Source organism: Canis lupus, chromosome 23 (assembly GCF_011100685.1).
Source record: "Canis lupus familiaris isolate Mischka breed German Shepherd chromosome 23, alternate assembly UU_Cfam_GSD_1.0, whole genome shotgun sequence".
NCBI lineage: Eukaryota > Metazoa > Chordata > Mammalia > Carnivora > Canidae > Canis > Canis lupus.
The window spans coordinates 6,711,213-6,723,675 of record NC_049244.1 but is presented as its reverse complement, the minus strand read 5'-3'; the positions used below and the strand labels follow the sequence as shown (position 1 = coordinate 6,723,675).

At 41.0% G+C, this 12,463-nt stretch overlaps 1 protein-coding gene and 1 long non-coding RNA gene across 4 annotated transcripts in view; both read right to left on the bottom strand.

The window, feature by feature from the left end:
- The window catches only part of STAC (SH3 and cysteine rich domain), a 151,473-nt gene that overhangs the window by 37,710 nt on the left and 101,300 nt on the right, over positions 1-12,463 (bottom strand). For all 3 annotated transcript variants that reach the window (XM_038570366.1, XM_038570367.1, XM_038570368.1), the window contains one exon: positions 7,438-7,516. In XM_038570366.1, the coding sequence (XP_038426294.1) occupies positions 7,438-7,516 (79 nt within the window). The remainder of the gene's footprint in view (positions 1-7,437; positions 7,517-12,463) is intronic.
- On the bottom strand, positions 5,797-7,425 carry LOC119865343. Its single transcript, XR_005376841.1, has 3 exons — positions 7,043-7,425; positions 6,739-6,828; positions 5,797-6,028 (listed from the first exon to the last, which is right to left on the bottom strand). It is a non-coding gene; the product is annotated as an uncharacterized LOC119865343 (long non-coding RNA).

Genomic DNA, 12,463 nt, shown 5'->3' with positions numbered 1-12,463 from the left:
ATTGAATTAATAAATAAATAAATCTTTAAAAATATTTTATTTATTTGAGAGAGAGATAGAAAGGGAGAGAGAGAAAGAGAGCGAGCACAAGCAAAGTGAAGGGCAAAGGAAGAAGGAAAGACAAGGAGACTCCTTGCTGAGCAGGAAGCCAGATGTGGGGCTTGATCCCAGGACCCCAGGATTATGACTTGAGCCAAAATTAGACACTCAATCCACTGAGCTACCCATGTGCCCCTAGAATACTTTTATTTTATTCTTTTTAAAAGATTTTGTTTATTTATTCATAAGAGACACACACACACACACAGAGGCAGAGACACACGCAGAAGGAGAAGCAGGCTCCATGCAGGGAGGCTGACGTGGGACTCGATCCTGGGTCTCCAGGATCACACCCTGGGCTGAAGCCAGCGCTAAACTGCTGAGCCACCCGGACTGCCCTCCTAGAATACTTTTTCTTTTTTTCTAGAATACTTTTAAAGCAAAATATCCTAGTCACAATTTAGCTACATCGCACAAATTTTGATATTTAGTGCTTTCATTATGACTTAGTTAAGTATATTCCAATTTTCATTATAAATTCTTTTTTGACACGTGAGCTTTTTTTGAATATATATTTTAATTTCCCAAATTATGGGTTCTCCTATATCTTGTGATGATTAGTTCTATTTTATTTGCATTATAGTCAGAAAGTTGTGTTCTATATAATATTGATTCTGAAAATGTATGAAGCTTGCTTTATGGTCTAGCAGGTAATCATTTTTATAATTGTTCTGTGTGTCCTTAAAAAGAATGTGAATTCTCCATTTGTTAGATGGAGTGCCCTTTTTAAGTCAATTAGATTAGAATTGTCAAATGTGTCCTCAGATACTTTAAATCTTGAATCTTTTTATGTATCTACTTTGCCAATGACTTGAGAGGCATGTTAAAACCTCTGACTATGAAGGGAAATGTCAATTTTCCTAATACTTCTGTCAATTGCTCCTTGAGTTCCTGTCATTTTGAGGTTATATAATAAGTAGACACAGGTCTAGAATTTATATCTTCTGGTGAAGTGGATATGATCATGAAATGATGCTTTGTCTAGTAATGCTTTTTTGATCTTAATGTCCATTTTTTCATACATTAATACAGCTATACAATCCTTCTTTTGCCTTTTAAAATATATGAATTTATTTTAAACTTTCTATATCCTGATGTTTTAGATTGTTAAAAGCAGTCATTTAAACAATCCAGTTTGTGGGGCACCTGGATGGCTCAGTGGTTGGGCATCTGCCTTCGGCTCAAGATGTGATCTCCTAGGCCTGGGATCGAATCCCACATTGGGCTCCCCACAGGGAGCCTGCTTCTCCCTCTGCCTATGTCTCTGCCTCTTTCTGTGTTTCTCATGAATAAATAAATAAAATCTTAAACAATACAGTGTGTAAAACTCTCTTATCTAGTTGATTTTGATTACTGATAATTTAGGATGCTTCTCTAGCATTTTATTTTATATTTTCTATTTGTCTCAAATTTTCTGTGTTGTTTCTTCTACCTCTGTGCCCCCTCCCCCTTCCACCTTTTAGGTTATAAGGTTAAATCTATTTTTAATCTTCTGGTGGCTATTCTAAAAATGTTATGAGGTATATTTAACTTAACAAAATCTAAAGTGAAATATCTTTAATTTCCTTCCAATTAATATGAGCATCTTTGATGCATGTTTCTTACTTAAACATCCAGTATTTCAGTTAATGTTTCTTTAACAGCTTTTTGCTAACTTCATTATCTTTTCATGTAGCCAACATTCACTTGGTTCTTTCTTTGTGCTTTATTCCTTGCTTCTCAGTCCTTCCCTTGAGGTCACATTTCCCTCTCTGAACTCATTTCGAAATGTCTTAAGTGGGTCTTTCTTCACTGCCTTGTAGACAGTGTTTGTGTCAATATATATTCTTGAAAGACAGTTTTGCTTTTGCTCCATTTACAGATCTCAGAGTTACTTTTCTTTCAGATTACTGAAGGTATTGTTTTACGGTTACTTGGTACTATTGTCAGTTACAGGAAAGAGTAGTTTGCCTAATTTTCAATCCTCTGCAGGTAATCTGTCTTTCAAGCTGCGTTTAATATTATCTTTTGTCTTTGAAATTCTGCAGTTTCACTAAGATGGGTCTAGGTATAAATTTCTGAACTTGAGGAATGGTGTCTTTAATCAATTTTGAAAAATATTAGCCATATCTTCTTGAATATCATCTCTCTCCCATTCTTTCTTTGTGTCAGTTAGATGCATGCTGGACTTCCCTGCTTATCTTCTGTGTCTCTTTTATTGTCATGGATTCTATTGCTTTGTCTTTCTGGCTATACTGTAAGCCATTTCTTTGGCTGTATATTCCATGCCACTAATTCTCTCTTCTGCTATATCCAATATGCTATTAAATCCAACAATCAAATTTCTTCTTCTTTTTTAAATTTCTAAAAGTTCTGTTTTGTTTTCTTAAAATTCTCCTGTTCAACTTTGATAGTGTCTTATTCTTTTGTTATATGTTCTAATCCATTTTTTAATATCTTAAGTATATTTACCTATATAGTTATATATATCTTTATTTGATGATTCCAACATATACAGTCTCTAAAGTCTGATCATAAAAAAGGTGGCTTTGGCTAACTCTTACGCATGGTGGCTCATTTTCTCATGTAGTTGATGTATTTCAATTTTTAGCTCATGTCCTTTGAGAGTTCATTTGTGGAGATTTCTCAGGTCTGGGTTTCAAGTCCCTTCCTCCAGAGGCCATTTTTATTACTTCTGCCAAATGTCTGGTGCATTTATCCAACTAGGCCATTTTAAGTAAATTAAACTAAAATTTTATATTGTTTTGCTTTGTCCACAGAGGTAATATAAATTCAGGCCCTAACCCCAAGTAAGCAGAGTTTCTTCCCTCCTTTGCTTCCTTTTTTCCTTCTTTCTTGCTCCTACTCCATTTCTTTCTTTTCTTCCTGACTTAAGGCCAATATACCATTTCTCTTTACTAAGTTCCTCTGCAGGGCATTCTTTTTCCCTAGTGCCACTAAGGGTGGTTTTTGAGGTATCAGCATTTTTCCAAAGGGCCTCTTATTGAACCTATGACTCTGCCAGCTTGCCAGGTCTTGTTCCCTATTGACCATACAAGGGACTGATTATTCCTCAATCTGAGGCCGCTGGGATGTTTAGAGTAAACAATGGCCTTTACCTGCTTATGTCTCTGCAGTCACACTTTATTGTCATTTCTAGACTATAAGAAATTGCCTTATTTTGCTGCCAGCTCAGCCATGCATTAGGTGGAACTTTCTTTTTAATTCTTTTTCCCAGGAATTTTAAGCGTGTTAAGTGGAAAAAAATTTCTCTAAATATCAGCCCTCGACATAGCTGGAAAGAGAGTCCTTTATGCTTTTCAACAAACTTTTACCTGCTCCAGATATAGACATGCAGATTTCTGGGTATCTGCCAAAGAAGCCACTAAAATATTTGCTTCATTTTCTGACTTACAAGTCAAAATTTGATATATAAAACTAGTGTGTGTTAAAGGCAAGGATAAATTTTCCATATCTGAGCTTGCTTTTTTCCTTTCTGGGCAAAATTTCTTTGCTTCAGTGAAAAGTAACGTATCATTGGGCTTTGTAATATCCTCAGGTGGATTGATTAACCCAGTTCTTTTTGAAGAATATTTCTAAGGATTTGTCTGACTTATGTTCTCTTCCCTCTGCTTCTCTTCCAGGAAAGTTATAGTCACATAGTCTCATACTGAAATGCAATTATTGAAGGCAGCCAATAATGTCCATTATTTGGCATTTTGAGCTGAAATAGGCAGAACAGATTTTACTTTTCCCTTTCCTCATCACATCAAGTGGAGTTTCTGGTGAAAGGTGAAGACCAACAACTCTCCCCTCTGTATTTCTGATGCATCAACAAATAGTGTTGAAAACAACAACCAGAAACAGTCAGACCTGGTCAACATCTTTCATGAGAGAGAAAACAGACTGCATGCAGCTTATTAAGAAAGAGGTATGAACTCCATCCTCTTGCAAGGTGCCTTTGGAAATTTTCCTCAAGGATTTTGACATGACACTTGTCTGGCAAAAATAACACCTGTATGTACTGTGTAGTTTTTAGAACATAAATGAAACATGTCATGCAGAACAGCTTGTGACCGGAAGCCAAACACTGCTTCTGAAAAGCCAGCACCCTCCTTGCCATGACTGTGGGGAGACCAGTGGGAGTCCAGATACACAAGCAGGGTGTTTTCTCTCTGTTGTTTCCCAAATTGCATGGACAGGGGATTAAATCCAATCATGGGAACATGTTTTGAAGCAAACTCCTGCATAATTAATCCCTCTAGCTTCCAAGGGTGCATTGTAAAGAAAGCTATTGCTGATCAAAGGAATAGTTAATAGATCCCCAAAGCCTTCTAAAGGTTTACTGCTTGCTAAGTTCTTTCAACAGATTTCTTTGAATTAGTCTCTAAAAATGCTTCTTAACATAGAAGAAATGGCAAATATTCAACTTGTGTCTTTGAGAGTATTACTCCATGCCTCAGTTTCCTTATCCATACAGTATGTGTTCGTGTGTGTGCGTGCGTGTATGTGTATGTGTTGTGTGTACTGGAGGGGAGGGGAGGGGGTTGAACTAAATGACCTCTTATCCACTTCTTGAACTTTAATAAGATTCATATGCAAATTCTGATTCTGCAGTTCTGGAAAGGCTTGAAGTTCTGAATTTCTAACAGCCTCTGAAGTGATGCTCTGGCTGCTGGTCCATGGGCTACACTTGAGAGTGGTGAGGCTCTAGGCTATGCCCCTGACACCTGATGACCTTATGATGAGTTTGTTACAAACAAACATGCTTCACTTTGATGACTGTTAAATAAAGTTCCTCACATTATAAAAACTTATTGAAGACCACTTTTTATTTTTTTAAGATTTTTAAAATTTATTTGAGAGAAAGAGTGCAGGCACTGAAGAGGGGCAGAGGGAGAGGGAGAAGCAGACTCCCCACTGAGCAGGGAAGCCTGATGTGGAACTTGATCCCAGGACCCCGGGATCATGACCTGAGCCAAAGGCAGATGCTTAACTGACTGAGCCACCCATGTGCTCCAAATATCACTTTTGGAGTAAAGAAATCTTCAGGGCAGGACTCCTGGGTGGCTCAGGAGTTGGGTGTCTGCCTTTGGCTTGGGGCGTGATCCCAGGTCTGGGGATTGAGTCCTGTGTCAGGCTCCCCACGAGGAGCCTGCTCCTCCCTCTGCCTGTTCTCTGCTTCTCTCTGTGTGTCTGTCATGAATAAATAAATAAAATCTTTAAAAAAATGAAATTTCCAAGGCAAACGAAGACCTTAAGGACTGAGGAACAGGTGAGCAAAAGCACCAATAACACTGAGATGCCTGAGGCAGGGAGGTAAGTGGTGGGCACATGCTAGGAATGATTTTGAAGAGCAGAAGTAAGATTTACTGACAGATGGGCTATGAGATATGAGAAAAAGGGGAGGCAAGTCTGATGCCAAAAGTTTTGACCTGAAGTAAGATCAACCAGCAAAATGGAGCTCCTCTTTACTGAGCAGAGACAACTGGAAAGAGCCAGTTGGGGTGGGTGAGTGGGTGAGTGAACCAAGAGTCCAGTTTGGGTGTGTTAACTTTATGATGTCTATTCCACATTCAGATGGCCATGTCCAGTGGGCAACAGGCCTCTGGAGGCAAAGGAGCTGGAGGTTTTGGGAGTCATCGATGGATGGGTGGTATTTACATTCGTTATTTCATTTAATGATCACAACACTTTACGGATTTGGTATTAGTTCTGTCTTTATTTCAGAGGTGAGGGGATTGAAGCAGAGAAGCTAGGTCACTCCTTGGAGCCATGTGACCACTGAGTGAAATCCAGCAGTCAACCTCCAGAGCAAGGAAGGGTTGAGGACCAAATATGTCTGGTGCAGTTAGTGATGAGCAGACAATCAGCAATTTGGTGATACGTGTCAGGGAAGGCTGCAGGCAGAAGTCAGACTCAGGGGACAGAACAGATGACCAGACTTGAACTGTTAAAATGGAGGTCTGGTTTAATGCCAGTGTCTGGTGAGTTTGTGCTCAGATGCTGAAGAATTCTGGCCAAAGTCAGATGCCATTTGTGTGACACTAGACAGACTCGGGCTGGGTGGTCCTGTGGCATTACTGCCCTACTGTGAGGTTCCCCTGGCAGCTGGCACTCTAAATCGTCTCTCTAATGGCACTGCTAAGTGCTCAATGAATGTTTGTATTGATCTGAAAGTGCAGCCTTCCCCATATGATGTCAAAGAATCCTTACCCTAGCAGATGTGAGTGGGCTTGGCAAGGGGGGCCCTGGTGAACATTGATGCTTATTTAGGAAGGAGAATCACCAAGGATTCTCATGAGGGAATCACTTTCCTAACTAGAGAAGAGACATAAATGAACTCCTAGAGCTAAGGAAATGGAAGAGATACCCGTAAGATAGTTGCTGATAAAGTAGCTCTGGGGTACTGAATGCACAGCTCCTGCTTGCAGTCTGGAAAGGGCAGAGGCGACTAGTCAGGTGGAACATCTACTCAAGGTGGCACATGCTTCCCATGCAGGGATTAGAGCTGGCAGGGGTAACTTCCACCAGAAGAAGGCATTCGGCCCAGCTTAACGACAGGAATCAGAACCTGCAACTTTGCTATGTTATGAGCGACCCGAGGACAGCTTGTGACTCATGTACTTTTGCTGGTCATAGTAAATACTTCATAAATACCTTTTGCATAAATGAATGAAGATTAAGTAGTTCCTGACATCAGAGAGGCTCGGCAAGATTCATCCTTAAGGGGCTGGTTGTTTCTTTAAACTGTGGTTTAAGAGGTTGTTCTTTTTTAATGTTAGCAAGCAATAGTATATAGTTAGCATTCAACAAAAATCTTAGAAATTATTGTTAACAAGGGCCTAAGCTATGAGAAAATCAAATAGTATTAATAGAGAATGTTTGGTTAGATCATACAGATCACTTTTTGTGTATTAGTTATTTCTGTTGGGGAGGAGACAATTGTGAGGACCATACTTACCTAGAGCCACCACCCAAGTGGTTTGGGGGTACTTCAGCTCTAGCAGGGAGTAGCTTCTTTCCAGAATGGTTTGCTAAATCTAATGTAGGTCAGTGAGGGAAATGATGTATTAACAAAATGTTCCAGAAGTGACTCCCAGGCCTCAATGTATCTAAGTCTATAAGGGATGAGAACTCAGGATCTAGAAGTCAGGAAATGTAGTCAAATCATGGAAATCCACCAGTAATTATGCCCAGTTTCCCTCCAGAATATTGAACTCTTGCTCAGACTGAATTCCAGAGCTAGCAGAGAAATAAGGGAACTGGAAATCAACTTTCCCTGGCTGTACACCTGGATAAGCAGTGCCATTCACATCTGTGCTGAGGTGAGGCCTGCCTTCCTGCTCGCATACTCACCACTGTTGCTGCGTTTCCGTGGATCATACCCGCCTCCTGGCCCATCAGCTTCTTCAGGAACCTCCACGAGATCTGAAGTCTTAGAGAAAAGAGGGAGTAGCATGTAATGAACAAAATTACTTCAGTGGACCAACTGAGCAGAGAAATTTGATGTCAGCAGAGGAATTAAGGCGTCAGGAATTAATTCAGGAATTAAGGCCTGACACTGCCTGATGAATCCAATCATTGCTCTCTGGTCTGTTTGGCTAACTTTAGAGAGGCTGCGTGGGCACTGCAGCTCCCTTCAGGTGTGTCTGCAGGCTCAGGGAATAGGCATTCAGTGAGAGCTGAATGAACACCTAGATGCATAGGTCATAGTTCGGTTCGGGCTTCTTCCCAGGAAGAGACAAAAGAAAGAAATCAGAATTCCTGTCCATATCCTGTCAGGTCAAATTCTCACTAAAACTAAAGGTCTTTTATAGGTGATTTTTAAATATACATAGCCCCCACGATGATTTGACTTGTGATTTTTTTGTCTTTACAATGCTCATTCAGTGGAAACTGTACATTGAGTTTTGAATTTGTATCTTTTCCTGGGCTGAAATTATGTGGGACAATTGTCTCTGGTGATGCTCCACAGCCACAGGGTCAGCCATGCGATCATAAGGGTGAACAACCGGCACACTGACAATGCTTCTGTGTCCACACTGCCATTCTGTTTGTCACTTCAGTACAGTTTCAATCTATTGAGATAGTCAACACTTTATTATCAAATAGGCTTTTTGCTAGATGATTGTGCCCAACTGTAGGTGAATGTAAGTGTTCTGAGCCCATTTAAGTCAGGCCAGGCTAAGTTATGATGTTCGGGAGGTTAGTTGTAGTGAATGCATTTTTGACTTAGGATATTTTCAACTTATGATGACTTTATCAGTATGAAACCCCATCATGAGTTGAGGAAGGTTTGTATTAATTATAGAGAACATGATGTAGCATTGAGGGATGCATCACCTAGGTACAAGGTCAATGCTATTTCCCTTGCTGCAAAATTATTTATGTAATATTTACTCTGCCTTTTCTTTTTCTTTAATATGAGAGGCCATAGTCATTCTTCTGCCTCGGTTATAGAAATAACAACAACATCACTCTAAATGGCTAATGGTTACTGCTCATTTATCCCATGCTGTTTTGTGTAATATATATGTATCCACTTATTCTTCATGGTAATCCTACAATAGACTTATTTTTCAGATAGGAATGTGGAGCCCAGGGGGAAAACAGTAACCCTTCTTAAGGTCCCACAGCTACTAAGTACTGGACCTGGGGTACGAACCCCCACGGTCATTTCCAGAGCTCATGCAACTGAGCTTTATCTGGTGGCGTGCTGAAGTGACTCACATGGGCTGGTGAGAGCCGTCAGGGCCATCAAATCGGGAGTGTGAAATAGGCCTGGGTGAGAGTATTTACACCAATAAATTGGCAAATGCCACAGATCAGGGTCCGGCCCCCAGGTGGTGGTTAAACACTTATTGGCACACCACTGATTGCCTCTTTCTAAGGGTCACAGACCTGGCTTTCATTTGCCTGGCTCCCGTCTCTTTGGAAGAGGAATTTTGGGAGCCTCAGAGGAGAGTCATACTTTGAAAACAGTTTGTCGGGATCCCTGGGTGGCGCAGCGGTTTGGCGCCTGCCTTTGGCCCAGGGCGCGATCCTGGAGACCCGGGATCGAATCCCACGTCGGGCTCCCGGTGCATGGAGCCTGCTTCTCCCTCTGCCTGTGTCTCTCTGCCTCTCTCTCTCTCTCTCTCTGTGACTATCATGAATAAATAAATAAAATCTTAAAAAAAAAAAAAGAAAACAGTTTGTTTATATCTTATTTGAAAGAAACAAGTTTGCCTTCTCAGTCAGCTCTGCAGCACTTTAGCACCACCCCATAGAGACTTATTGTTACAATTTAGGTTTAAGATTTTTCCCAGCCATTCTTACTTTCATGACACATCAGAAAGAAAGGAAAAAAAATAAATGTCACAGGGTCTCTAAGTCACTTATACCCTGCTTCTTTGAAGCTCACTATTTCTGAACAAAAGTTGCTATTATTATGTTAATTTAATCTTATGAAACTGAAGATTTTTCACAAACTAGCCAACCAACTCCCAGGAAAGTTTTTGAATTTGGTTTTTGCTGGCCTTCCCAAAGCCATCAAGCCTTTTATATTCTAGAACATTTGAAAACACATTAAAAGAAACCTAACGATTTAGAAACAGCCAGGCAGTGACTTTCAGACAATGTAAAGTCAATGGAAGAAAATAAACATGTGGGACAGAGTTTGCTATGGGAATATGTTAGCTTTAGGACATAACAAAACTGCAAGGATGGCAAGCGGCTGAAGTTCATTATCATTTGACCCTGCAGGAAGGAAGCAAAATCATTTTAAAGTACCAATCAATTGTTTCTGTTTTCTTCATTGAAGCAAGTTGGACTCTGGGGAAAGAGTGAAGCGACAGATATTTAAGTACAATTTGATTTGTCTTTGTCTCCCTGCAGCTCTGAGAACAATGCCTTCACTGAGCACAATTCCGAGAATATTTACTGATAGAACCAGTGTCAGGAAGTTTAAATGGACTGTGATGAATGGATACCTTATTGACATTCAGAAAACTGTCTTTTGCCTTGAGAACCAGTCTGTAGGGGACAGACATTGCTAGAAACTAAACCACTTCAGACGGAAAAGCAAACTGGACATTCTTAAATCGTCTCCCTGACATTCTTGCTACTTCTGCCCTGGGAACAGACTGGGGAGGCTAACATGTTCATTGCTGTGGAGTGTTTCTGAGGATGTCTCCTCATCTGAGTTTGGCACAGCTCAGGACCGCAGGGGCAGCCATCCACTGCCCGTGTGGATACCTCGGGGTCATCTCTGTGGAGCCCACTCTCTGTTCTTGCCTCTCTAGGTTGGCTTTCCATTTATCTTTCCACTAATGCTAGCCCCAGTTGAGCATGGGAGATGCAGGCACTAGAAGTGGATTGAGGATATACTGGCTCTCACCAGAGACCTGAGAAAGGACTATTTGGATGCAAGTCAAGTGGACAGGAGTCTCTCTGCTCTGTTTTTCTTTTGGGCAAAAAGTCTTGATTTGTAAGGGGTGATGGCTATAGGCTGACAGCCAGCTCTACATGGCTTTTGGGGAAGCAACTTATTGGGAAAAATGACTCTCTTCACTCTCCTAAGAAAGATGTGATGTGGTATGTGTGATTAAGGACATGATATACACATCAGCAGTTCTCCATCTTTGGTGGGAATCAGAACCACCTGGAAGGCTAATGAAGCACACAGCGACCCAGGTTTACTGTAGTAGGACAGGGCCTTGATTTTTACATTTTTACAAAGCTCTTCCATGGATCCAGATACCCACGAAAGTTTAAAAATCTCTGGCTTAAAACAACAGAAATAAGAAGTGAGTCAAGAGTCCTTGTGTTTGAGCAGCTTAGCCTAGCTGAGGAGGAAACTAAAGAAAAGTGAAACACAAAAGTAAAAAGTACCAAGCAATCTGCAAATAGTAATTGATGAATCTGCAAATACTAATTGATGAATTAGTTGTTACGGTGCCCAGGAAAGGGGTACCCAACCCAGACCCAGAAGAGAGATGTTGTCTTCCGGGAAGTAGAAACAAGATGTGGGCAAGGCCCAGCAACTGGGAAGAGTGTGGCTATCCAGAGAGCTGCAAAGCATGCATAGAGCTCGGGGCATAAGCAACGAAAGGGCATATCAATTTTGAGGGTTCTGAGGTCAGTCTTTAAGAATCCCTGTTACTTCTTCCTCACTCTTTAAGCAGTTCTTGAGTACCCACTAGATGCCAGGCACTGGTATAATTATACATGGGCCCCCATACATAGTTGCTCAGTACCTAGTTCAGGAAAGAGGCAAAAGCAGAAAATTACATTGCAATTATCTCTGTCCTATAAGAAAGGAATTCTTTGAAGGGCCTGTAGGAGGAGCAATTCATCATGCTTGGGAGAGTCTGAGAACTCTTTACAGTTTGTATAAAAACCAAGCTGGCCTTAAAGAACTTCAACTGGGGAAACAGTATGTCCTAAGGTATGAAGATGTCAAAGAGCTTGGCATGTTCAAGGGAAGGTGAGTCTTCAGGAGAGCGACAGGCCTCATGTGCCATGCTAGAGTTTGGGCACTGTTGTTTGGGTATAAGCAAGACAGTACAATGTTTCAATTTGGAAAACTGCATAAGGTCTTTCTTTAAAAGCTGATAAGTCTGGAGGAATTGAAAGAGTAGATTCAAAAGGGAGAGGAGAACATAGCTATTCCTTTGAAATAATCTGGATGAGAGATGATGAGAGTCAAACCTCCAGCAAAGAGGATAGGGTGCTTTTGACACACATCTGTGTTCTGAGTTATAGGACCCAGTCACCAGTGGAGCATCATTTGAGCTTGGACATGCTGATTCAGAGATATCTGTAGGACTAGAAGTGTCTCAGGAGTCATCAGCTTAGCCATGGTGATTGGACCAGAGGGATGTGAATGAGATAACCAGGAAGAGCCTGTAGCACAGGAAGGCCAAGCCAAAGCAAAGCCCTGAGAACATTCTCAACTTAAGAGTGACTGGAGGACACATCAGAGGAGACAGGCTGAGCAGGAGAGCAGAGTGGAACCCTGGAATGGGTCCAGCCTCTTACAGAGCCCAAGAATGGGCCCCATTAACGAACAGCCTGGGAAATGCTCTTCTCAGAGAACATATTTACCTTTCTAGTGGATTACACCCTTGTTTCACTTCATAATAACTCAAATTCAAAGAAAATCCATCTAAGGGCTAAATGCTTAATGAAAATAAAGCAGCATCAACCTCCATTAATTGAGTGCTAGGCTCTGTGCTAGAAACTTTGCTTATACTCTTATATTTATTCAATCCATGTAGCCAAAACCAACGTTATCATTGGGACTGCCAATTTGATTTATAGCCCCCCTGTGGAGATCATCAGGACCAGGTACCTTAAAATGTCACGACTTATACCTGCACTGCTCTGAGGGCAATGTCTA